The sequence below is a fragment of the Monodon monoceros genome, unplaced genomic scaffold (genome assembly GCF_005190385.1).
Source record: "Monodon monoceros isolate NGI ecotype Baffin Bay Population unplaced genomic scaffold, NGI_Narwhal_1 Super_Scaffold_6, whole genome shotgun sequence".
Classification (NCBI taxonomy): domain Eukaryota; kingdom Metazoa; phylum Chordata; class Mammalia; order Artiodactyla; family Monodontidae; genus Monodon; species Monodon monoceros.
In genome coordinates this window covers 26,299,342-26,327,142 of record NW_021703783.1, presented here as the reverse complement: position 1 = coordinate 26,327,142, position 27,801 = coordinate 26,299,342, and the positions used below count along the sequence as shown (strand labels likewise).

General features: G+C 36.9%; 1 protein-coding gene and 1 pseudogene across 5 annotated transcripts in view; both read right to left on the bottom strand.

Annotated features, from left to right (window-relative positions):
• Positions 1–3,706: 3,706 nt before the first annotated feature.
• LOC114885079 lies at positions 3,707–4,353 on the bottom strand (annotated as a pseudogene).
• Positions 4,354–4,644: 291 nt separating this feature from the next.
• FGD4 (FYVE, RhoGEF and PH domain containing 4) overlaps positions 4,645–27,801 on the bottom strand; it is a 206,482-nt gene continuing 183,325 nt past the window's right edge. For 2 of the 5 annotated variants that reach the window (XM_029204413.1, XM_029204414.1), the window contains exons 12-18: positions 26,422–26,452; positions 26,111–26,203; positions 25,647–25,772; positions 21,117–21,257; positions 18,250–18,390; positions 15,942–16,119; positions 10,637–13,448 (exon numbers count right to left, since the gene is read on the bottom strand). In XM_029204413.1, the coding sequence (XP_029060246.1) occupies positions 13,333–13,448; positions 15,942–16,119; positions 18,250–18,390; positions 21,117–21,257; positions 25,647–25,772; positions 26,111–26,203; positions 26,422–26,452 (826 nt within the window). In that variant the 3' untranslated portion in view covers positions 10,637–13,332. Of the gene's footprint in view, positions 4,753–10,248; positions 10,333–10,636; positions 13,449–15,941; positions 16,120–18,249; positions 18,391–21,116; positions 21,258–25,646; positions 25,773–26,110; positions 26,204–26,421; positions 26,453–27,801 lie in introns of those variants that run through there. The other 3 variants (XM_029204412.1, XM_029204411.1, XM_029204415.1) reach the window with 3 other exon arrangements.

The following is a 27,801-nucleotide window of genomic DNA, read 5'->3' as shown; positions in this document are numbered from 1 at the left end:
TTTTAAAATAAATGAAGGTCTTCCCTGGTGGTGCAGTGATTAAGAATCCACCTGCCAATGAAGGGGACATGGGATCGAGCTCTGGTCCGGGAAGATCCCACATGCCGTGGATCAACTAAGCCTGTGCACCACAACTACTGAGCCTGTGCTCTAGAGCCCGCGAGCTACAACTACGGAGTCCCGCGCACCTAGAGCCCATGCTCTGCAACAAGAGAAGCCACTGCAAAGAGAAGCCCGCGCACCGCAATGAAGACTAGACCCCGCTCGCCGCAACTAGAGAAAGACCCAAAACAGCCAAAAAAAATTAAAAATATATAAATTAAAAAATAATAATAATAAAATAAATGAAAATACATTAGTGAAGGTCACTGATGCAGCCCTTGGTCTCTCTGTGAGAACACCAAATGCATGAAGGAGCTCTGGAAGTTGGAAAGGTGAGAGATATTATCAGCTTGTTATCTCTTTTATTCTCACATGATTTTTTCCTACTCAAATTCCATTAGCATTTCTTGGATCTCTTAAATAAACCAATCATTAATAAATATCAAAACAACCAGGAACAATCATAATTCCTTTAATAAGTTTGAAACAATGTGTAACTTTATAATGTTTTAGATATTGATTTGTTCAAATTTCCACTCTGATTAAAATAGGATGCTTCTCCTGTTTTTATTTCATTTTATAAATCTTACATTAGGTTGAATCACAGATGACAAGTGTGGGATGGGTCAGAAATTTTCCTCATGAATGTTGACATACACATATTTTGTGACAGTATGGCTAATATATTTTAAAATATCCAGAGTATTTTGTTTACAAAGAACATATCTTCTGATTAGAGGAATGACAAAATATAGGGATAGAATTATTTGTATGCTAAGAGAAATTTTAAAAGAAATTTAAAAGGAAACCTACTGTCAGCATATTCAAAGTAATCCTAGACCTTAAATATTGATACAATAAGCAACTAGCATATATACCCTGATACCAAAACCAGACAGATGTCACAAAAAAAGAAAACTACAGGCCAATATCACTGATGAACACAGATGCAAAAATCCTCAACAAAATACTAGCAAACAGAATCCAACAGCACATTAAAAGGATCATGTGGGGTTTATCCCAGGAATGCAGGGATTCTTCAATATATGCAAATCGATCAATGTGATACACCACATTAACAGATTGAAGGATAAAAACCAAATGATAATCTCAATAGATGCAGAAAAACCTTTTTACACTCATTTATGATAAAAACCCTCTAGAAAGTAGGCATAGAGGGAACTTACCTCAACATAATAAAGGACATATATGACAAACCCACAGCCAATGTCATTCTCAATAGTGAAAAACTGAAACCATTTCCACTAAGATCAGGAACAAAACAAGGTTGTTCACCCTCACCACTATTATTCAACATAGTTTTGGAAGTTTTAGCCACAGCAATCAGAGAAGAAAAAGAAATAAAAGGAATCTAAATAGGAAAAGAAGTAAAACTGTCACTGTTTGCAGATGACATGATACTATATATAGAGAATCCTAAAGATGCTACCAGAAAACTACTAGAGCTAATCAGTGAATTTGGTAGAGTAGCAGGATACAAAATTAATGCACAGAAATCTCTTGCATTCCTATACACTAATGATGAAAAATCTGAAAGAGAAATTAAGGAAACACTTCCATTTACCATTGCAACAAAAAGAATAAAATACCTAGGAATAAACCTACCTAAGGAGACAAAAGACCTGTATGCAGAAAACTATAAGACACTGATGAAAACATCAAAGATGATACAAACAGATGGAGAGATATACCACGTTCTTGGATTGCAATAATCAACATTGTGGAAATGACTATACTACGCAAAGCAATCTACAGATTCATTGCAATCCCTATCAAATTACCAATGGCATTTTTCACAGAACTAGAACAAAAAATTTCACAATTTGTATGGAAACACAAAAGACCCCGAATAGCCAAAGCAATCTTGAGAAAGAAAGATGGAGCTGGAGGAATCAGGTTCCCTGACTTCAGACTATACTACAAAGCTACAGTAATCAAGACAGTATGGTACTGGCATAGGAACAGAAATATAGATGAAGGGAAGAGGGGAGAAAGCCCAGACATAAACCTACGCACATATGGTCACCTTATCTTTGATAAAGGAGGCAAAAATATACAATGGAGAAAAGACAGCCTCTTCAATAAGTGGTGCTGGGAAAACTGGACAGCTACATGTAACAGAATGAAATTAGAACACTCCCTAACACCATACACAAAAATAAAATCAAAATGGATTAAAGACCTAAATGAAAGGCCAGACACTATAAAACTCTTAGAGGAAAACATAGGCAAAACACTCTGTGACATAAATCACACCAAGATCCTTTATGACCCACCTCCTAGAGAAATGGAAATAAAAACAAAAATAAACAAATGGGACCTTATGAAACTTAAAAGCTTTTGCACAGCAAAGGAAACCATAAACAAGACAAAAAGACAACCCTCAGAATGGGAGAAAATAAATGAAGCAACTGACAAAGGATTAATCTCCAAAATACACAAGAAGCTCATGCAGCTCAATGTCAAAAGAACAAAAAACCCAATCCAAAAATGGGCAAAAGACCTAAATAGACATTTCTCCAAAGAAGATATACAGACTGCCAACAAACACATGAAAGGATGTTCAACATCACTAATCGTTAGAGAAATGCAAATCAAAACTACAATGAGGTATCACCTCACACCAGTCAGAATGGTTGTCATCAAAAAATCTACAAACAATAAATGCTGGAGAGGGTGTGGAGAAGAGGAAACCCTCTTGCACTATTGGTGGGAATGTAAATTGATATAGCCACTATGGAGAACAGTATGGAGGTTCCTTAAAAAACTAAAAATAGAACTACCATACGACCCAGCAATCCCACTACTGGGCATATACCCCGCGAAAACCATAATTCAAAAAGAGACATATACCACAATGTTCACTGCAGCTCTATTTACAATAGCCAGGACATGGAAGCAACCTAAGTGTCCATCGACAGATGAATGGATAAAGAAGATGTGGCACATACATACAATGGAATATTACTCAGCCATAAAAAGAAACAAAATTGAGTTATTTGTAGTGAGGTGGATGGACCTAGAGTCTGTCATACAGACTGAAGTAAGTAAGAAAGAGAAAAACAAATATTGTATGCTAACACATATATATGGAATCTAAAAAAACAAACAAACAAAAAAAAAACGGTTCTAAAGAACCTAGGGGCAGGATAGGAATAAAACCTGGGACGAAGTGAGACGGTGGCATTGACATAGCTAGTGGGAAGCAGCCTCATAGCACAGGGAGATCAGCTCCGTGCTTTGTGACTACCTTGAGGGGTGGGATAGGGAGGGTGGGAGGGAGACATATGAGGGCGGGGATATGGGGATATATGTATACGTATAGCTGATTCACTTTGTTATACAACAGAAACTAACACAACATTGTAAAGCAATTATATTCCAATAAAGATGTTAAAAATAAATAAATAAATGCTGTAGTGCTTTACAATTTTCAAAAAAAGAAAGAAACCTACTGTCAGTATATTCAAAGTAATCGTAGACCTTAAATATTGATACAATAAGCAACCAGCGTATAGGAAACACTCAATATTTATTTATTTATTTATTTTAATGGTGGGAGTATGGCTTATTAAGCTGTTCCTTAGTAAAGGCACTGGGGCTTGCCCATGGTGCTCTTAATGTACAAAGCCTGGATGTTCCGCCAAATTTTTCTTAAGCAATGACACCAGGAAGTTGACAACTAAGTGGATGCTGTACACAAGCTCATATGTCATCTTCACGTGGCCAACAGCCACTGCCAGACACAGCACCTCCTTCATCTGGAGCTTGATCATGGACTTCATCAACTTTGACCACCATGTTCTCATTGTGGGTCAGCAAGGAAAGGAACTTGCCAGCCTTATTCAGGCCTGGGCCCAGTATTCGTGGGATCTGCTCGATCAGAGACTCTGAAGCCAAAGAGGCATCGTACTTCTTGGCCAGCTTCTTGACCAGTTTCTTATACTTGTTGAGTTTCTTCAGTGCCTCGATGTCCATGCGGGGGATATCCACAGCCTTGGCCTCATCACAATACTGTTGGTCCCGCAGAACACATACAGAGAACTTGGGGCAGGGAGTGGACTTAAGCCTGACAGTGCCTGAGAAGCGTTCCTCTTACTGAGAGTCACAGTTCTTCAGGCTGATTTGAAGGGCCACTGGCTCCAAAACCTTCCGGCGCTTGCACTGGTTCCGGTACAGGACTTCCAGCACCGCCTCGTAGAGGGTGTCGTGGGAGACTTTGCTGCTCATGGTGCCTTGTGCCACGATAACCGGAAAAGAGCAACACTCAATATTTAAATGTTGAATGAGTGAATGACTCAAGACAAACTATTTCTTTATACATTGTTTTTTCCTGGGACAATTTAAGTTGCTTTTCTTTATATATTTTTATGAAATAATTTTTATTTGTATGAAGAGAGATGAAGTAAAGGAAAGTTGCAAATGGCTTACAAAACATCTCAGGAAAATAGCTGGGTTAAACTCCATAAAAACATTAAAAAATTTTATTTGAAATACCTGTACATGTTTTGTGGGTTTTGTTTGTTTTGTTTTTCTCGGCCACGCTGAGCGGCATGTGGGAATCTTAGTTCCCCCACCAGGGATGGAACCAGTGCCCGTTTCATTGGGAGCACAGATGTACATGTAGACCTAAACAAAAGTTAGAAATATATTACAAAAACTCTAGTTTACCCTTGTCTAGTTTCTCTATTAACATTTTACTTCATTAGCTTAATTATTCTCTCTCCCTCTTTCATCTCTGAACCATTTGACAGTAAATTGCAGACATGATGCATTTTTACCCTGAAATACTTGAATATTTTCAAGAACAAGGATATTCTCTTACATAACTACATTGCAACTTGCTGAAACAAGAAAATTAACAGATACAATGTGATGATCTAATCCAGATATTATTAATTTCTCACCAATGGCCTCAATAAAAACTTCATAGTAGAAAAAAATATTCTGGCCTAGGTTCGATCCAGGATTACATACACATTGCATTTAGCTGTAATGTCTCTTTAGTCATTTATTCTGGAAAAGTTCCTCAGTCTGTCTTTGTATTTCATGACCTTAATATTTTTGAAGAATATAGACCAGGTATTCCGTAGAATATTTCTCAGTTTGGGTTTGTCTGTTATTTCCTCATGATTAGGTTGAGGTTCTGCACTTTTGGCAGGATTACCACAGAAGCGATGCTGTGTCCTTAGTGCTTCAGATCAAGAGGCCCGTGATACCAGTTTGTCCTTACTGATGATATTAACTTGGTTAAGGTGCTGTCCACCAAGTTTTTCCATTGTAAAGTTATTTTTTTTCCCTTCTGTAATTAATAAGAATTTTGTGGGTACAACTTTGAGACTATGTAGATATACTTGTCTTCAAGAATTTTTTACCCATTATAGTATCCATTGATGATTCTTACCTGAATTATTACAATGTTTTGTCAAATGCTATTTTTTTAACTTTATTATTCCTTCTACATTTACTTGTTTGCATTCTATTATAGGGAAGAGTTTTTCTTTTTAAATTTTTATTTACTTGTTGATTGACTGATTGACTGATTTTTGGCCACCCCATGCCGCATGCGGGATCTCAGTTCCCCAACCTGGGATCGAAGCCATGGCCCCTGCAGTGGAAGAACGGAGTCCTAACCACTGGACTGCCAGGAAATTCCAGGGAAGAGTTTTTCATTTTTCCTCATTCATTCATTCATTATCAGTTTGAATCCATGTGTTCCTATTTTATTCAATGGATTTTAATCAATTACCATCGTTCCTTCCCCTTCCCCCTCCCACTTCAATGACATGTTCAACTGTCCCAGATTTTGCCAGCTGGAGCCTCTTCAAGCTGACTCCTGGGTCTTTTGACATGTCCCCATCATTCTTTGGGTACTTTTTCACTTTCTGGCATTCTAGAGCTAGAGCAGAGAAAATTCAGTTTTCTCTGCTCTAGCTCTAGAATCAGCTAGTTTTTCAGGGAGCTCTGGTTCCTTTTAGTGGAAATGGTATTTAGAAACCAACATAGGTATGCTCATTGCTACAGGGTTTTTATTGCTTCTAGACCCTCACAGCAGTCAGCTAGGAAATATATGCTCGTGTACACACACAAACACACACACATACACATATGTCTATAAATGTATTATAACTATCTATACCCAGTTAGCTAGCTAACTTTATAAAATCATGTGTTCATACTGATACCTGTAATTCTAGTCCAACAACACAGAATTTAGTATCACGTTCCTCCTTTTCCATATTGAAACTGCCTTCTCTGACACTGAGAAATTTGGCTCCCATTATGCTCAACCTATTATTTGCTCAGTTGAACTCAGTAAAAGTAATGTTAGAAATGCTAAGTCATACCACTGGGTAAAACAAACCAATGACCTAGAATTCAGTATTTATAATTCGATTTGCCTTTAGTTTAAGCATGTATAGTCAACATACTGTGTTCAAAAGTGTGTATTAGTTCTAATTTTTATCTTCAGAGTGGTTATGTTATTCATTTGCTATTATTTGACATATGTTCATTTGTATTTATATTCCATTTCAGATTTTTTTTTCTTTTTTCTTTTTTTTTGCAGTACGCGGGCCTCTCACTGCTGTGGCCTCTCCCGTTGCGGAGCACAGGCTCCGGACGCGCAGGCTCAGCGGCCATGGCTCACGGGCCCAGCCGTTCCGCGGCATACGGGATCTTCCCAAACTGGGGCACAAACCCGTGTACCCTGCATCGGCAGGCGGACTGGCAACCACTGCGCCACCAGGGAAGCCCCCATTTCAGATTTTTTCATCATTTTTTATTATGTGTGTTTGTGTATATAAAACACTAAGATGGCTCAAAAGTCAAAACTCAACAAAAAAGGTATACTCAGAAAAGTATCAAGATTTTTTAGCAAATATTTTTTCTTTATTGAGCCTTCCTTCTCCTATATTTACAACTGTGAGCCTGGACCCTTTGGTTCATTCTCCCTGTAGTCTGTGCCTGCCTGCCTTCCACTCCCGAAGCACACACACAGACATACATATACACATACTGATGGAAAAGATATTGAAAAACTACAAGATGATCTTTAGGATGAGGTATGTTTCTTCCACCTTTGGACATGATTCTATATAGAAACAATATACTTAATTTTGTTCAGTGTATTATAACCATATATGTAAGTGATCTAAAAATATTTTTTCTTGTGAAAACACCATAATGGACTACATGGTCCAATCTCACTGTATAAAAGCAGAGTTTCCTTTATTAAGACAAAGCAACCTGGATTTGTTTTTACTTAAATACAAGAACAAAACAACACATGAATCATTTCCTCTATAAGAGAGTGACTCCAGACTGGGAGCTCATTATCCAAACCCTGTGTCAGGTCCACTCTGCCAGCCCCACTTCCTCAGGACATGTATCTTTCATCACCTCTGGCTCCTCTGGAACAGTAACCAGCTGCCTCTAATTGCCTCACAGACCAGGTGTGGTGGTGGTAGTGGTGGTGAGAGTGGGCTGAGACATTATTTAAAAAGCAAGAATCCGCCGTGCGAAGGTTAACTAAGATTTTCACCATTGTATTTTGAAGTCCTTGACTATGTTTTAAACACTATCAGGAATCTAGCTTTGTTATTAAAACAATTTAGCTATATAAAATGTTGATTTCTTTTCCTCTCAGCCTCTATTCCAAAGGTCTATACCCATAACAATTTGATGTTTTGGAAGAACAGTTCTGTTAGTTTTTGTAATTTTATATAACCTGGCTTTTGTGCAGCATGCGGGATCTTAGTTCCCCGACCAGGGATGGAACCCGTGCCCCCTGCAGTGGGAGCGCAGAGCCTTAACCACTGGACTGCCTGGGAAGTCCCACCACGTAAGTATTTACTGAGTGCCTACAATGTGCCAAGCAACCCCAAGTACTGTGGATTGGGGACATCAGTGGTCGAAACAGATAAAAATCCTTACCTTTATGGAGCTTATGTTCTAGCAGGTGTAGACAGACAATAAAAAATAAACAGCTAATTATCTAATTTGTAACAAGATGTTAAGAGCTACGGGAAAAAAACAGATCAGATTAGGGCAGCATGGGGTGCTGTTGCAGCAGAGGCAGTTAAATGAGGTGGTGGTGAGATCCGAGCAGGCTTTAGCTTGCAAAAGCTGTTCATTATGCAGACATCTAGGGGAGGAGCACTGCAGGAAGAAGGAACAGTGTCTGTGATGTAAGGCTGAAGTGTACTTGGCTTGCTTCAGTAAAAGCAAAATGTATGGTACGGGGTGGGAGGGTGGGTGGCGGCAGAGACATAGAACCATGTGAGGGCAAAGGACTTTGGCTTTTATTCTGAGTGAAATGGGAGCCCCTGGAGGGACTGGGGTTAAGAAGCAACATAATTTGATTTGTGTTTTAACAGACTCCCTGGCTGCCTATTTAACACTGGAAGGGTGGAGGGAGGACTGGAAGACTTGAGACTAATTAGAAAGCTACTGAAATAATGTAGCAAGAGATGATGATGGTTTAGGCCAGAATGGTAGATAGCGGTGGAACTGGTGAAAGAGAATCTGATTCTAGGTATATTTTGAAGGTGAGCTAATATAAATTCCTGATGTACTGGCTGTGTAGTCTCAGAAAAAGAGGAGTCAAAGATGAAAGATTTTGGCCTAAGCAACTTGAAAAGCAGAGCTGCAATTAACTGAGATAGAGAAAATTATGGATAGAGTAGGTTTTATGGGGAAAGATCAGTTGTTCAGCCTGACTGGAGTACATTCAGGAAAGGATGGGAAGAGAGAAATTGGAAACAGATATAGAAAACTCAACTATTGCTCCAGAAGGGAAGGGAATATGGCAGCTGGCAGGGGAAGTGAAGTGAAGAGGTCTATTTAGGTTGGGAAAAATTATAACAGATGTGTTTGCTGATAGGCATATTCAGTTAAGAGGGAAAACTGATATCGTACAAGAAAAGGATAATGGCTGGAGCAGCATCCTTGAGAAGGTGCATGGGGGTAGGATATGGCACACAAGTAGAGACCAGATTTAAGCAAGAACATGGATGGGCAGGAAGATAGACTACATGGAACCTGTGCTGGTAGATGGGTAGATTCGGTTGTGGGAGGCTGTGGAAGTTCCCTGCCAATTTAATTTTTTGAGTAAAGTAGGGAAGAAGGTCATCAGCTGGGTGGACGATGAAGGAGAAGGTGTTGGAGGTTTGAGGAGAAAGGAGGTGTGAAATGGTAATCTAGTAATGAATTTAAAATGAGACCAATCAGTATAGTTGTTCATTTTGTTCAGCTGCATGGCTGTAGGCATGGAGAAGACAGAGTTGAGTCAACCAGGTTTTGGTTTTGCCAAACAAGTAAGACAAAGCTAGAGAGTGAACTGAACGCAAAGGAGTGACTGTAATGACTGAACTGTAAGGGAGGGTTAAGGGAGGAAGAGAGGACATCAAGAGCTGAGTGACAAATTACTTAACCTCTCTAAACCTGCTTACTTATATGAAAATGTTAAGAGTGCTGTTGTGAGGCTTACGTGGGATAATGTGTTTATAGAATGCTTAACATAGGACCAAGCACTGAGTAAATATGCAATCAGTTTCTCAGGTGAGGTTTCCCATCAGGATCACCTGGGGAATTTTTGAAAATACTCATGCCCACAGCCCAACCCCCACAAATAGAATTTCTGAGGGTGAGGCCGCAGCATGGCTTGGTTTAACTACTCCCCAGGTGATTCTAATGTATAGTCAGGGTGGCAAACTTCCCTGTTAACTAAATGATCTCTATTAATAATACTAACAATCACTTACTGAATGTCTCCTATGGGCCAGGCAATATACTATAGTATTATCTCATTTAAGGGCCACAACTTTTCAAGGAGGAGTTCGTGCCTGAAGTGACAAACAGTAAGTGACAGAGCCAGGGATTTCTAGCCAGTTGTCTATGACTAAGTCCCTTCCACTATAAGCTTGCTACTCCAAGAATGGTTTGAGGAGCATCAACACCACCAAAGACCTTGTTAACAACAAATGCCTCATCACTGACCTTGCTAAATCAGAATCTGCATTTGAGTAAGATCTTCAGGTGATTTCTATGTATATTAAAGTTTGAGAAGCTCTGAAATAGGCCACACTGGCTCTCTCCGCCACAATTTCCATTCTGGTGTAAGGTGGAGGCAAACAAGTCATATCGATGGACCAAGGGCAACAGCTGATGCCAACTGCTTGTAAGTATCAATAAATAGTTCTTCAAGGCCTGAAAAAGGTAATAAACGTCTAAAAAGGATTATCTCTGGAAATATTTTACTTATGAAATAATGCTGAATAATATTATTCTTGAAATATTTACACAGGTTTTGGTGGGATTGGAGGTGGAAAGGAACATCAGTACCTTAAGGAGTAACTTTTTTCTGAATCAACCAAAATTTCTGACAACCAAAATCATTGTGAACTGAACATATATAATCCTAGCTCAAATAACAGCTAAGTCTTTCGAATTCATTTAAAGGTGTATTTATTTACAAGATACAAGTGTTTAATATTTAATAGGAATTAAAGTGCTTAATTTTACAATGTTTCCAATTCTCTGCCTTTATGAGCAAATATACATATGTTACACAATATATACACTATCTGCAAGTATTTTACATTCATATAGCTAGAAAAGAAAAATTACTTTCTCACATTTGACTTAATTCTAAAATTTTGCTAATATACATTTCAAATTGATCAGTCAACAATTCAAAAACCCAGATAACACTTATTCAAGAATATCAGTCAATTGTCACTCATAAAATGAAATGCTAGTTTGGTACAACAAACAAGAACCTCCAAAGTTTTATATACAGACATGATTGCTAACGAAGGGAGACACCCCTCCCCAAGCAATACATTTCAACATCCATATAATGTGTAATATATAATGTAATTCTGTTATCATAATGGTCCCCATAGACTATTATGTCTCTTCCCAAACCCATATATATATATGATATATATATATATATCACTCTATGTATTTGGTATTTACTTATTCAAATATGCTACAATATTTCTTGATTTAATTTCTCACTAAATCTACCTAATCACACTAATTCAATCTATAATGAATTTTAGGAAGGGGTAAACATCATGTAACTCTCAGTGACCCCCAATGAGTTAAAAACTATCTTGTAGAAGCCATGTGCTATTTCATCTCAAAAGACAGAAAAGACACTATTTTCTGCCAAATGTTCAGTCCATAAAGTAGAATACAGACCATGATTGACTTTAGAGGGATTTTTTATGTCAGTAAACAGTGCAGAAAATAGTCCAATAGAATTAATTCTTTTTTTTAGGTCTAAAGAAAAAGTAATGACAAGATACTAGTGGTATAATTTAGAGGGCAAGGTGAAAGGCCCAGGTGTAATGGATCCCATCAGTGTGCAATTACATAGATTTACATCTTGTAGTTTATATCCCTCTGCAGTTTAAGTGTTTTTCATTTATCTTAGCATATATTGCTCTGATTTGGAGTCCAAGGGACTCTTTCTGTCCACCTCTCTGTCTGTTCTTGCTTGTTTCAGTTCCTAATCTTATTCCTCTCTACCACATCAGTAAAGAAAGCAAAGTTACTCTTTCATGACAACATGATTACAGGGCATACATAAGAATGAATTATACTAAAAATCCATGTATATAATTTATGTTAAAATATTTAAGTTAAAAAGAATACTTTCTATAAAAATTTCATTCCTATGGATAAACAGAATTGGAAATCAACATTGCTTTTACATATATACATGTATGCATAAATTCAGAGAAAGGGTTTTTAAAGTATATCTAGTGGTCTTTTATATATCATACTCCTATTTTCTAAATCTGGAGACTCTATAGTAGATAGTAATATGAAAATAAAAAGCAATTTGATTTTACTAAAATTGGATGAGAATGAAAAAGTAACATGATCCACTACAGATGTCCAGTATAGTCCTAAGAATAAGAACAGGTTAGCCACAGATTTTATATTAATATATTCTTGAAGAATACAAAAGTTAAGAATGAAGACATTATGACATTCTTGCCTTTTGAATTAATTTTAGCTTATAAATACCATGTGATTAATCTTAGACCCGCTAACAGGAACATTATGTGATGTAGAAAGATTTAATGTATTTTCTACTGTGCATTATAGCAAGGATACCTGGAAAAGAAAAAAAGAAAGAACTTTGTTCCCTATAAGTTTATTTGCTCCTGTTGGTGTCTTTTCCTCAGGATATATCCAGCTCAGGAAAATCATTATTACATATGCTCAGAATAAGAACTTAAGGCTTTGAGTATAACCAGAAATGAGATCTAAAATTTAAAGGGGAATTTAGATCTGTTTCCTGTTTCCACAAAGAAGACAATAAAAAGTGTGGTAATTTAAAAAAACTGTTGTTGTTGTTTTAATTTGGGTAGCTTACCCAGTGAATATAAGTACACCAAGCTATATTAAACTTCATGGAAAATGAAATGTGTAGTGCAGATGTGCTTTAACTGTTTTTAACCACCCATACATACCCTTTGCAAAAAAAAAAAAAAAAAAGGCTTTAAAAAACTTTAAAGTAAAATAAAAAGGATTTTGATGGTTACTTGAATCCAAGGAATAATGTTGTCCCTTCCCTACCCCACCCCCGCCACACATACGTTCTTTTCCCTATACTGAGCAATTTGAATCACAGTATCACTCCTAGGAGTTAATTTTCTATACCCTTGTGGCTAGGAACATTCACATTAAAAGTTCAGTGTAAAACCTACCCTGTAGAGTTTTATTGCTTGCATACATGATGGCATTATAGATGCCATTATTACAAAAGTGGCTGGTGGCATTTTTCATTATTGGGTCCCACTTAAAACCTGGAGATAAGTCTGCACTACATTTCATTGGTAGACTTTCAATAAAGCAAAATTTATGTTGAGAAAACTGGAATGTTTTATAAAAAATAGCAGTTTTATCAAAGAAGTATTTTGTTAAGTTTAGAGAAAGGGCACTTTAAAAAAAAGATGATTTAGAGAAAATAAAGAATAAGACCAGAATGGAATGTTGGTTTTAATAGTAAAACAACCAATTATTTTTCTAGGTTCAATTTGTCATGACTGCTCAGGTGTCTCAGAAAGCAAAAGACAGATTATTCTTGTAACCAGACAATCACATTTTGAGGTCTTTTGGTTGAGTGTTTCTAAATGGCTAAGAGTATTCCTTTGCCTTTCTCCAAATAAAAGCATTCGTGATTCTTTAATAAGAAACAGGTAAGGCTGCTTCATTGCTTCTCTTTGTGCTTGGCAAAAGAACATGTGGAATGTGAAGATGGTGACTGGACAAGCAGAAATTCTCTTCTAATACTAATATTTCTATTTTTTAAAACAAATTAAAGATAATGTTAAGAGCATGATAATAAATATTCTCTTTACATGAGTATTCTTTAAATAATCTAAATTAAATAACATTTGATATTTATTGAGCCAAAGCTTGAATGTGTTCATGTTACTTCCATTCCAGCAGAACTTATTTGTAGGGAAAGTGTAATCTTCTTGTTGTTCAAAATAGTTTTCAAAAATAATCTGGCTCGTAAATCTTCTAATTGGCTCTTACATTTCCATTTTTCTATCCACATTTACAGAAGTCACCTTCTCCTGTTAATCATTCTACATTTTTATTGCTTCTCTTTTCTTGAGATTAAGAAAACCAAAGCATCACCTAGAGCCGTAGTTCAACCTCAATAACCACCCCTGAACACAAATACACACACGGTTGGCAACTAGAAAAGAGAATCAATGTAAAAAATTAAAAATTTGTCCTTAATTTAATAGGGCCTAAGAAGCTACCTTTATCTTTTTTTGGCTCTAAGTATTTGGTTTAATGTTGATGGATCATGGCTGGTGTTCCTTTTACAGAGGAAGGCGACCTAATCATGCCCACTATAATTAGTTTATCTGCTCCTTAGGGGTGTGGGGGGAAGAAAAGAGATACTTCAAATATTTCTTAAAAAAAAAACAGGGCCTGAATAGATGTGTGGCAATCTCAAATTCTGAGTGAAGCTAATCTACATTTAAGGTGTAATCCTCAAAGGCCGAGGATAGTGGGGCCATTCTTGTTGATTTCTAGCAGACAGATGCATTAAAAAGTGACAATATTTGGAAAATGACAGAGTAAATGAGAAAAAAAAAAAAAGAGACAGAGAGAGATCTAATTTTGAGGAAAGGATTAACTTAAATAGCCAACTTAATGTGAGATTTTAATCACAATTAAATATAATAAAAAGCAGCCTTTGTGACAAGGAATCACATTTTGTCTATTAAAATTCCCCAGAGGATAAAAGGGAAAAGAATGCTCAAAGTGTCATCAATCATCTTGTACCCCCCAGAAAAACCTGCCATTAAAATATTGCTTTTTTATATTGTATTTTTCCCCACTCTTCTTTAATGAGGTGGTTTAAAGAGTTGAGGATAAACTTTCTTAATTACCTATCCATCCCCCTCAATCATAGGTTATCCCATGTGAATTTTGTTTCATATCTGACAAACGAATAGGCCCACACAGTTATCTTAAGTGTTAACTATATATAGTCCTCATTTAACCACAATTAACAGTCTTATGGGAAAGAAAAACATAACAATAAATGTAGTTTCCATATGTCCCAGTTCTGTGTAAGGTCAGGTATCTTGTACATGCTGATATTAACTGCTGCAACAATTAGAGGATTGTAAAAGGTAAAATAACCTGTATGACTTGACCATCCCAGTGACCAAAATGCACTTATCTCAGAATAATCAAGACTGAAGCATTAATTAAACCCTCATCTTATATTTAAGTAGGTATTATTAGCACCTTCAAAGAGAGGCACTGTTTTAAATAGGCACAGAACAAAGAAAAATAGTGCTTTAAAAATACTGTTGGAATTCACTAATATATCCCATGCCACATAAATTACAGCTTTTTATTATAAAAATATCAAGACCCTTAGATGTCAATCAGTTAAACATAAATCATCAAAAACATTTCTTAAGTTTAGAACACTGGTCAATTCCAAGATAAAACATGCTGTGTATTTAAAAAATAAATTAGAGACAAATATGAACCTAAAGTTGAAGAGAAAAGCATGTATAATGTGTGTGTATATATATATATATATATATTTGTATTTAATACTATATATACATAATTGCTATATACTTAAGATATTTTATTCTTAGAAGTATTTCTACAAAAACAAGTATCTTAATAAGTTGAAAGTTTGAATACCAACAATTTGTTCTTTTTCTTTTGTTTTAAAAGAATGTACATCATTTATGCAGCTTGAGCTTTATAAACTAAATTAAATAAGTTAATAGCCTAAACTGTCCCTGTATTTTTTATTTTTAACGTGGATCTATTTTGGCAACATGGAGGTATATCTTTCAAACTGTTATAAATCCTACATGTGTAAGTGAAGACATTAAAGGATTTCTTAAATGAAAATGGCCTTTTCTAACCTGAAGTGATAGAATTGATACCAGTTTTTTCCAAGACAAAAGTACATATTCAAGGAATAGCTCATTAAAAAATGCTCCATTTTTCACATTATTTCAAACTTTATGGGTAGAATGGCTCTACACGTTAATTTCAGTAAGAGTACATAAACATAGGAAAATAGTCTCCCCAAAGATGCATTTATGAGCCTGTATTTTTCAACATAAAGTGCTAAGAGATGAATAAGGAGAGCTGAGAATGTTTTGAGCTGTAAATCTTGAGACCCCCCATCCATACTGCAGTAGGCCCTGGAACTCAGCATTCTGATTTTCTCTTAGGTTCAGGATGATCGTCCAAAGTGGCTGGATGCTTACTAGGGCCATCTGGCGTCTCACCTGTGACAGCTAAAAGGATGATTTTCAGCCACTTCTGTTTCAGTTCTTCACTGTCTGCAGCAAAGCTGTGCACAGACTTGGACTGGGTCAGTTTGAAACTGTGTGGCAGGTCTGCACTCCTCAGCATATCATCCACAATGTAGCCCAGGAGTGGAATGGTGGCCTGGGCTCTGACATCCTAAGAAAAAAGCATGGTACATAAAGAAAAAACATGGTGAGATGTGATCCGGCGCCCACTAAACCCCCTTTCTTACAACCATTCCACAGACTCGCACTGTGAACTCTCCATGGAGAGAGATGGGGATCCAGTGCTTTTAGCACAGTGCTTGTGTATGAGGCCACCCGTAACGTCACCTGAGTGAATTGATGAATGAGTGCTGACACCTAAATCAGCTAGAGTTCATTGACCCCACACCTCTTTCCCTGTGAGGGAGCCCATTCAGTTCTTCATTCAGTGTAAAAGGGAAGAATAGTCATCTTATTGTACAAAACCAGCAAATGTTAATGATGATTTCATTATCAAATGCAGTTCTATTTGGTGTTTCATTCATTCATGCATCAATTTACTTATGGACAGGAAAAGAATGTAGGAAAAACAATGAAACAGAATAAAAAACCAAACAACCCAATCAAAAAATGGGCAGAAGACCTAAACAGACATTTCTTCAAGAAGACATACAGATGGCCAAAAGGCACATGAAAAGATGCTCAACATTGCTAATTATTAAAGAAATGCAAATCAAAATTACAATGATGTATCACCTCACACTGGTCAGAATGGCCATCATCAAAAAGTCTACAAATAATAAATGCTGGAAAGGGTATGGAGAAATAGGAACCCACCTACACTGTTGGTAGGAATGTAAATTGGTGCAGCCACTATGGAAAACAGTACGGAGAACAGCTCTAAAAATAGAGCTACCATATGATCCAGCAATCTCACTCCTGGGCATGTATCCAGAGAAAACCACAATTCAAAAAGACACATGCACCTCAATGTTCACTGCAGCACTATTTACAGTAGCCAAGACATGGAAGCAACCTAAATGTCCATCAACAGATGAATGGATAAAGAAGATGTGGTATATATACATACAATTGAATATTACTCAGTTATAAAAAAGAACGAAATAATGCCATTTGCAGCAACATGGATGGACCTAGAGATTATCATACTAAGTGAAGTAAGCCATATAAAGACATATATCATAAAATAAATAAATTTTTAAAAAGACATATATCATACGATATCGCTTATGATATATATGGAATCTAAAAGAAAAAAAAAAAAGACACAGATGTACTTATTTCCAAAACAGAAAGAGACTCACAGACACAGAAAACAAACTTTGGTTACCAAAGGGGAAAAGGGGGTGGGAGGAGGGATAAATTAGGAGGCTGGGATTAACATATATACACTACTATGTATAAAATAGATAACCAACAAGGATCTGTATAACACAGGGAACTATACTCGATATTATGTAATAACCTATAAGGGAAAAGAATCTAAAAAAGAAATATATATATATATATATATATATATATCTGAATAGCTGTGCTGTATACCTGAAACTTACCCAATATTGTAAATCAACTATATTTCAATTAAAAATACACACACACACACACACACGCATATCTCAGCATTTTTAGTCTATTTCTAAAATAAAGTTTTACTAGCACTTAATGTAGATATAGGCTAAAACACAATAGGTACATGAAAATTTTTATATGTTTCCAGGTGAGTGCACAATTGATTTAAGTGTTGTTTGTTTTTTAAGCACAACACAATCCATAGTGCCTGGTGCATGTCTGCTGTTCCCATATATTTATCTCAGATCCATTCAAATAAGGTCTCAAAAAATTGTTATTGGATAATGTTAATCCAAGGTTGATTTAAATTCACCTTCTCACATTCCTTTCTTTTTCAAGTATCCCTCCGTGTAGGAAAAAAAAAAAGGCTTACTAATATTTCCCATCATTAAAAATGCTCCTTCTTCTTGCCTCTCCCTCTGATTCAACCTCTTCTCCCTATGCCCTTTCCTAATTCAACTCACATTTTCTCAAACCCACTAAATAGGAATGAGAGAAGAGGGCAAATGATTCACAGGCTGAAGAAATTATTGGCTATAGAAGGAATCAGTCTAAATAAACTTGAATTTTAGTTACTTATTATTTTTCAATTATAATGAAAAATAGTGAAACTGTGTGAATTCTCTTGTTCTATAGAGAAGTAATGGAAGGATTTTAAGTTCAGTGTCTACTGGCCTCCCTCCGTCCCTTCAGAAAGATGAAGTTTAGATACCTGGGGGGCACCATACATGTACAGCACAAGAGGGTCTTGTTTGGGGATCACACACCAAGCTTTCTGCCAAGGTTTTGACTTTTCCATATATTGAAGAAAACTGCACACCACACTGTTTCCAGATACTTCTGCAGATTCGATCTAGAAAATACGATGGAAAGAAACAGTGAGAGAGAGTGAATGAACACAAAATGAACCAGATAGAGAGGTAATTCAACTTAAGGTAACATTCATAAATTACAATGTGTTTATATAAAATGTCTCCTGGGATTGTCTAGAGAAGGTTCATCTGCAATTATTATTTAAACATTCATCTAGATCCATGATGAATTAAGTCAATTTTAACTGTATTACCAGACCTGTAATTTAAATAAAATTAAACATTTATTGACTGCTTACTATGAAGGCACTTTTCTTAGCTCACTACTTATATCATTTAATCCTCACACCAACACCAAAAAGTTATTACTTGCATTATTATGAGGTTTAGAGATGAAATAGCTTTCCTAAGATTTAGGAATTGGTGTGCTTGGATTTGAGTCTGCACCCAGAGTCTGAACTCTTAGCCACAATGCTATACCAATGTCACTATGTAAGAATGCAATAGCAAAAAGGCAAATACTTACCAGGAACCTTTGACCTATACCTGAGATAATTTTAAAGTTTTTTAAATTGCAATAACTCTTTGTGGAGCCATGTACGGTTTTCTGCTTTGTCTCCAAATACGTAAATCACTGGCTAAAAAGGGAACAAAACCCTTTGACTAAATGATGGTTTCTATTACACATATCATGGAAAGCAACTGGTTTGCTTCTATTTTCTATCTCTCAAATCCAGTGTCATCCACTGAACAGTGCTGGTTTGCAAACTGCTTTGCTGCCAGTTCGAGATAAGCACAGAAAGCAAGAGTAAGCATTTAGAAACTTTTATAGCAATCTGACTTGTGATGATACCCAAGCACATAATTGTGTATTTTACAAAAATACTGAGCTGTGATGGTTTAGAAAGTAAAACTGGCCCTTCATCACAGATAGTTTGAGAAGCATTGACTGGCAAACAATGGACTGCTAGCTCACCACCTGTTTTTATGTGGCCTGTGAGCTAAGCAGAGTTTTTACAGATGACCATTTAAAATCAATCTGATGATCTAGAATACGAAAACTTTGGACTCCAACTAAGTGAAATGTTATCTCCCCTCCCCCAAAGGAATTCCATACTCCTTATTACCATATTACAAAAATTATACTAAATTATTACTTTTAATTTTGTCAATAAAAATTTGAGAAAATTTGTTTTCTCTCTTGTTTTAGAAGTAATATTCTCAGTTTTGCCTTTCAGCCTGCAAAGACTAAAATAGTTTCTCTCTGCCCTTTTACAGAAAAAATTTGTTGATCCTTGGTCTAGAGGACATAACAAACTAGTTGTCATGAGAAAGTTTCAAATATATATGTATATATGTGTGCATATGCACACATCCACACTTATCTTCTACTTATGGACTTCACACTATAAGTACATTTGATTAAATGTGTTAACCTAATAAGTAATTAATTTTCCTCTAAGTACAGGTTTTTCTAGAAAACTACCTAGAGATTTTTATTTCATAGATACAGCCTGAAATGCACCCCTTAAAACAAGTTATTTGACTCATTATTCTATGCCAGTCTCATCCATTGCTGCTGTTCAGTCTTTCGAGACTGTGTTTCTGGAAGCTACTGAAGCATGTCTTTCCACCCTCCCTGCCAGAGAAAGTCCACTCTGGTCTGCCATACAAGCAACATCTATATCCTAGAAGAATGCAGAGTTATAGTTTGTGGGCCTGTACTTTAACCTCAAGTGGACATTGAAGTTTATGATCCTTCTTCAGTTAACAGAAATGACTTTTTGTATGTTTATACAGTGTAGGGTTCAATAAACACTCATTGATTCTTAAATAAATTGTAGAAATTCTTAATAAACCAAGTATGTCTATGATTTTAGATACATAAGAGTTTTTTTTTTTGATACATAAGAGTTTTGATCATGAGTCTATTCTTCACATAATTCCAGGCTATCTTGAACTTTCTGTCAAAAAGCCGTTATTATGTAGTTTATTACTTATGTTGTTAATATCTTTGGGTGTAAAACTTATTTCAGACACTAGTCGCATTACAGTTCCTAGGTCTGGGAGGTCTGAATTTATCTAAAACATGAATCAAACTTACTTGTGAGACACTTCAGTAATATTTCAATGTAGTTCTCAGATTACTGTCACTGGCCATTAAATGATTCTTTTAATGCAATAAGCTGGAAGAGTTTTTCAGGTAATAAGACTTTAATCTAAATTTTAATAATATCATACAGTATTTTCAAAGCCAATATGATGAAACTGAGAGAAACGCTTTCCTCTTAAAAAAATATATATAGTAGTAAGTTGGGCATTAGAAGAGATGTCAATTAATACTCTAATATTTGACCACAGCTACCTTCACAAAATCAATACACAATCAGCCCTCCATATCTGTGGATGTAGAACCTAAGGATATGGAGAGCTGGCTGTATCACGCCACTGTATATAAGAGACTTGAGCATCCGCGGATTTTGGTATCTGTAGGGGTCCTGGAACCAATCCCCTGCAGATGCCAAGGAAGGACTGGATTTACTCTCAAATGCACATTGGTTAACATAGCACTGTCCCTCATCTTTCTGTACAACTGAGCATGACTGCAAGAGTCAGCAATAGAACAAAAATATAAATCTTGCTCATCATAGTCCAAATTATTAAATACTAAGAGAAATAAAATATATTATTTGTATTCTTCAGAGTTAAAAAAATTCTGTTTCTAGTATAAAAATCTGAAAGATATCCAATATTTAATATTTCATACCTCTAAAATTCCTTTTCTTTTCTTTTCTTCACTGTCTGTGAATCCACTTATTATCTGATAACAGTCTTTACAAACTTTGCTCAATTTACCACCATCATACTCAAGTTGAGCTTTATAATCAGAACACTTCCAACAAACCACCTTAAATTAAGAAAAAATAAAGAAGAGTGAATAATCATATTTTAAAAATAACAAGATTTAAGCAATAATCAGTTATAGGTAATAATAAATGAGAAAAAGTTAAATGTAAAAGGCAAATTTTTATCAGACTAACAATATCCCCATGAACATTTGGAGTATTTGTCATGTATTATAATGCTGTTTGTGATGGGCTCTGCTTGCTCATCCTTCTCTTCCTGGCCCTAAAGGTAGGAGCTCTTCAAAGGCTTGGTCCAGACCATTACACTTCATACCTCTGGACATTTTATATCTTCCCCAAATGAATTCATGGTCTACCTTGCTCCCAGCTTTCTCCTTATCACACCTCGTCCCTCCCAACCTGTTCCCCTCTCAGAGTACTCTCTATCGCTGGAAATAGCACAGCCTCCTAACCAGTTATGGCAAGTCAGAAACCTAGGAGTCATCCCGATACCTCTCTCTACCTCACCCCATAGATTCACCATGTTATAAAGTCCTGCTGATTTTATCTCCTAGATATTTTTTCAATCTGTCCATTTTTCTACATCTTCCTTGCAATTACCTGAGTCCAAGCTATCAATGTCCTGGTTTGGACCATTATAGCCTCACAACTGGTCCTTGTAGCATTCCTACTGGAGTCCAGGCCACTACTCTAAGATCCCCTCCAAGCTATTTTCCAAATGGTATCAGATGCTTCCTTAAAAATGCTAATCTGATATATTTCTCTTCTATTTAAATTTCTTTAAAGTCTTCCCTTTGCTCTTGGATGTTGAACAAATTCTTAACCATGGCCTATAAAGTCCTGCATGATTTACCTCTCTTACTCTATCTTCAGTGACACTGGCTTCTTACAGCTCCTAGAGTGCTCTGCTCCCTCCCTCTCTCATCTCTGCTTCAGTGAGTTAACTCTTGCTCATCCTTCAGATACTGACTCAAATTTCACTTCCTCAAGGAAGACTCCTCCAACTTCCAGAATACAGCCCATCTCTTTTCACTGTGCTATTAAAGTTTCATGTGCTTTTATTTTTTTTTAGAAGATGTTGGGGGTAGGAGTTTATTAATTTTTATTTATTTATTTTTGCTGTGTTGGGTCTTCGTTTCTGTGCGAGGGCTTTCTCTAGTTGTGGCAAGCAGGGGCCACTCTTCATCGCGGTGCGTGGGCCTCTAACTATTGCGGCCTCTCTTGTTGCAGAGCACAGGCTCCAGACGCGCAGGCTCAGTAATTGTGGCTCATGGGCCTAGTTGCTCCGCGGCATGTGGGATCCTCCCAGACCAGGGCTCGAACCCGTGTCCCCCGCATTAGCAGGCAGATTCTCAACCACTGCGCCACCAGGGAAGCCCTCCATGTGCTTTCTGCATGCACTGATCACAATTTGTAATCATATACTTGTGTGATTTTTCAATTAATGTTTGTCAACCTAACTAGGCTGTAAGCTCTATGAGAAATTGGCCTTGTGTATTTTGCTATTTATAGTAACTGTTTAAAAAATAACCTTGCAGTTTAAAAAATTATCTTCTTGGGGACTTCCCTGGTGGTCCAGTGGTTAAGAATCTGCCTTCCAATGCAGGGGACGTGGGTTCAATCTCTGGTGGGGGAACTACGATCCCACGTGCTGTGGGGTAACTAAGCCTGCGTGCTGCTATTACTGAGCCCGTGCACCCTAGAACCCCTGTGCTACAACTAGAGAGCCTGTGCACCGCAACTACTGAAACTGCATGCTCTGGAGCCCACATGCCACAACTAGAGAGAAGCCTGTGTCCTGCAATGAAACATCACACATGCCACAACAAAGATCCCGCATGGTGCAACTAAGACCTGACGCAGCCAAATAAATAAATAAATAAAATTATCTTCTTGCTTCTAGAAGAATATTTTCCCTCATTTATAGTGGACAAACTATATTTAAGAAATATAAATATTAGTAAAACTTTCGGTTTAGATTCACATCATGTAAAATTCATAATAAAAAATTGTTCATTGTTTTCTCATACTTTCAATGAAATTACACTAGGATTTAAAATTAGACATGTCTGTATCTGCAAATTCATATCAACTAATATTTATTTTCAAAGTATGTCACAGTACATTCATATTTTTGTTTGTTTACTGAAAGCAAGTATGTCAATATCTGAAATCATTTCAAGCAAACTCAATGAGAGATTTAAAAAAGTCTTGCACTGGGGGGGGAAAAAAAAGATGTTTGCTATCAATTTGATTTTGATTATAAAACTGTCTCACTGAGTCAAAACTTAGGTAAAAAGGAAGAATAAATCTGCAGTGTAATTGAGAATAATCTGAATGTACTATCAATAAAAACTGTTGCACGAAAGCATACTAATAATACATTCAGTCATGAAACTACAATGCCTACCCTTCTCTATGCTTATGTGTTGCTTTTTAGTAGAAAGTATTAATCTTCAACTTGGTTTACAAGGCCCTCCAAAACCTGCTGCTACTTCTCTCCAACTTCAGGTCATGCTTTGTTCCTTCTCATTCTTTCTATATGAAACAATTCAATCCCTGAAAACCTGTCAACTGCCTTAGCTGGCTTGAGTTGCTGAATCTTGTTAGAAATATTTCATTCCATTAAATGGACTAGTGTGTCCTTTTAAATTTATAACCATAAACCTCTAATAGGCATCTTTGTTTCTTTGGTAGGCTCACTTTTTCCTGCCCAGAGACAACTATTACATACTTAGCTCTCTTTCTCAAATCTCCCCCCTCCCTCTTACTTCCCCCTTCACTTTCAGATGATGACTCTTCCTCATACTTCAATGAATATGTAGATATTATCAGACCTAAATTCCCTCATTTCCCACCACCAAATCAAAAACACACCCACATTTCCACTCATCTTTCCCTTTATCCTTTTCGTTATAATGGAGGGAAGTTTCCCTCTCCCCATCAAAAGTCTGAACTTCTACTTAAGCTATAGGTTCCATCTCATATTTTCTCAAAGTCATTGACTCCTTTGGTTATTATTTATCTTTCTATTTCTTAGATTGCTCATTATGCTCCAGCTACATGACCTTTTGGCAGTCTCAAGAATAGATCAGGGCTTCCCTGGTGGCGCAGTGGTGCAGAATCTGCCTGCCAATGCAGGGGATATGGGTTTGAGCCCTAGTGCCGCAAGATCCCACATGCCGCACAACAACTAAGCCCGTGTGCCACAACTACTAAGCCTGTGCTCTAGAGCCCGTGGGCCACAACTACTGAGCCCACGTGCCACAACTACTGAAGCCCGCATGCCTAGAGCCCACGCGCTGCAACAAGAGAAGCCACTGCAGAGAGAAGCCCATGCACCACAACGAAGAGTAGCCCCCACTCACTGCAAATAAATAGAAAGCCTGTGTTCAGCAACGAAGACCCAATGCAGCCAAAAATAAATAAATAAAGTTATTTTTAAAAATAAAAAAATTGGGCTTCCCAGGTGGCGCAGTGGTTGAGAGTCCACCTGCTGATGCAGGGGACATGGGTTCATGCCCAGGTCCAGGAAGATCCCATATGCCGTGGAGTGGCTGGGCTCAGGAGCCATGGCCGCTGAGCCTGCGCATCCAGAGCCTGTGCTCCGCAACGGGAGAGGCCACAACAGTGAGAGGCCCGCATACCGCAAAAAGAAAGAAAGAAAGAAAGAGAGAGAGAGAGAGAGAGAAAGAAAAAAAGAAAGAAAAATTTTAAAATTAAAAAGAATAGACGAAGCTCTATCCTACCTCAGGGCTTTTGACATACAACTCTCACTGCCTGAATGCTCTTCCTGCCTTCTTTCCTTTTTGTTTTTTTTTTTGCGGTACGCGGGCCTCTCACTGTTGTGGCCCCTCCCGTCACGGAGCACAGGCTCCGGACGCACAGGCTCAGCGGCCATGGCTCACGGGCCCAACCGATCCGCGGCATGCGGGATCCTCCCGGACCGGGGCACGATCCCGTGTCCCCTGCATCGGCAGGCGGACTCCCAACCACTGCGCCACCAGGGAAGCCCCTGCCTTCTTTCTTATGGTTAGCTCTTTCTCACCTTTTAGGCATCAGCTTAAATATCAAACGCCTCAGATAGGTCTTCAGTTTTCTAACCGAAATTGGTTCCAAATCTTCTTCCATTACCGTTATTCCCCATTTTAACTTCTTGATTTCTTATTGCATTTATAGTCATTTGAAATGCTTGTCTGTTAATTTGGTCTGTTTTCTCCATTAGAATGTGAGCTCTGTGAAGCTGGCTACCATTTTGCTTACCAGTTTTTCTCCAGGACCCAGCACAGTGCTTTGCATAAAGTTATCACCAACAAAAGTTTATCAACTAAGTGATTTATTGAATGATTTCTTTGTTTTTTTCCAAGTTAATGATTTTACAACACTTATATAGTGACTAACAACCTTAATGACCAAGAAAGCTCACATACATGTCCACATGCTCGACAATGATGCCTTCTCCTTGTCAGGGCATTAAAAGGCTCCTTGCATTTCATACACATTGTAACTTCATTATCTCGGATCCATCTTGGGGCTCTTTTTCCTAGCTCAGCAGTCTAAAAAGGAAAGAGATTCAATTTTAATGGCAAAAACTGTCATTTCCATCCATCCATCCATCCGTTCATTCATTTATTTATTTTAAAAAGAATTTTAACAACATTGCTCATACCATGTTCTGAAACTCAAGATCCAGAAAAAGAGAGAGAGAAAAAAAGTTCAAAGACATTTAACAGCATGAAAAGGCATTCTATTTTATTCATCTAAGAAGAAATGAGATCCTGTCCAAATAGCCAGTTTTGGCAATGCAAAGGGAAAAGACTGGGTAACAAAATAACTAGATAGATCTTCTGCAACTGCAAAGAGAAAAGAACTTAAAGAATTTAATTCAACTTACAGAAACCTCTGAGTGAATGTCATTATCCTTGGCAATTGCATTTCTGAAGGTTTCATGCCTCTGATGGAAAGCATCAATAGTCTCTTGAAGTGCCTAAAATATACATGAAATTCAAGGCAGATATTAAAGTATCACATGCAAATTAATAAAAACACTTTTTTAAACAAATATCTTGGATGGAAATCACCTTAAAAATTAAATGACCTTATTCTGATGACTACAATATGTGCATAATACAACAATATGTGCACATCTGGGTACACATACAGAGGTTACCACAAAACAAAAATGAAAATAGAAATCAGGTTTACCTTGATCCATTCTTCTTTGTCTTGCTCAGAACTAAAACAAACAACAACGAAAAATTAAAGTGAATAAAGAGAACATTAATGAGTTATACCTGGTGCATACAACTGTATTTATGTTAGTCCAACTTTCTGGAAAATTCAGGGATGTCCAAGAAGGAGTTATAATAAAAATTAAACAGAATCTCTGGCAATTGAACAAATGAATTCATAAACATAGTTTTATACCATCCACTTACTTTGGTACACATAACTTTTGATGGAGAGAGTTAAGTTTGGCTTCTATTAGTTTAACCACCATCATCTAGTTGTATATATCAGGTATCTGTAGATCTAGCATTATACTAGATATAGGCCTAGTCTTCCAATTCACCTTTATGAAAACACATGAGGCTTTGAAAGGCTGCTAGTCACAACCCATCTTAGAAAAGATTGCAATTATCCTTGAGACTATAAATTATCTGTGTAAAGCCTTAGGGAGCTATGTAACATTTCCTTTGGTAAACAATTTAATTCTATTTTGCTAGGCTTCAGGCAATACCATACCTAATTCATTATAGATAAAACACAACGAAGATTTAAATGCCTGTAGGAAGGAGGTTTCACAGATTAATGAACCCCAGTATTTAATAATTTTCTGTTGGGAAAAAATGTCCCTTTTAGTAGACTTTGTACTCAGTAAGATCTCCAAACTGAGGGATTGTGAAGAGTGGGCTCTATTTGTTTGCATGTATTTGGTAGGCATGGGCTAAGTCTGAGTCCCTGTCCCAGCCTAAATGTCACATGCCACAGTCCCACAGGTATCACATATGTATAAGTCTGTGATCATACCATCCATGTGACACCATCCATCTTTCTCACAAAAACTGAGTATCATGATGTGCCAGGAATACTGCTGGAATCCGTGCATGTCAAATGTAAGATTCTGCTTATATTTCACCTGGGGATCCTGAACCAAGAACCTTGGTGGGGGCAGGGGCTTTAATCTTGCCCCTCAAAAAAGGTTTCTCCCTAATGCTATGCCCCGCCCCCAGAAAATCAGCTCTATTGCTCTGGAAGCATAGTTATTTGCTAGCTGCTTTTAGCCTTTTAAATGCAAAGTAACTTGACAAGTCTTTAATGCCTTTTGTTTTACTTTCTCAATCATGGCAGATTTTTAAATTTACTCCTTTGTTTAATTTACTCATCACTATATTTTTATATCCATTTAGCAATAGAAAACCATTGAATAAAAACTACATAAAATAATTTTGTTTCAAAAGTTTATATTCTTTTGAATATGGAAGGGGAGGCAGAGTGTGAGAGGTCAGTCTTCAGGCTGACTTATTTAATAAGAAAAGTAGAACATTTTTTTCTGTGTTGCCTTCAGAAGTGATTTCTCTTTAA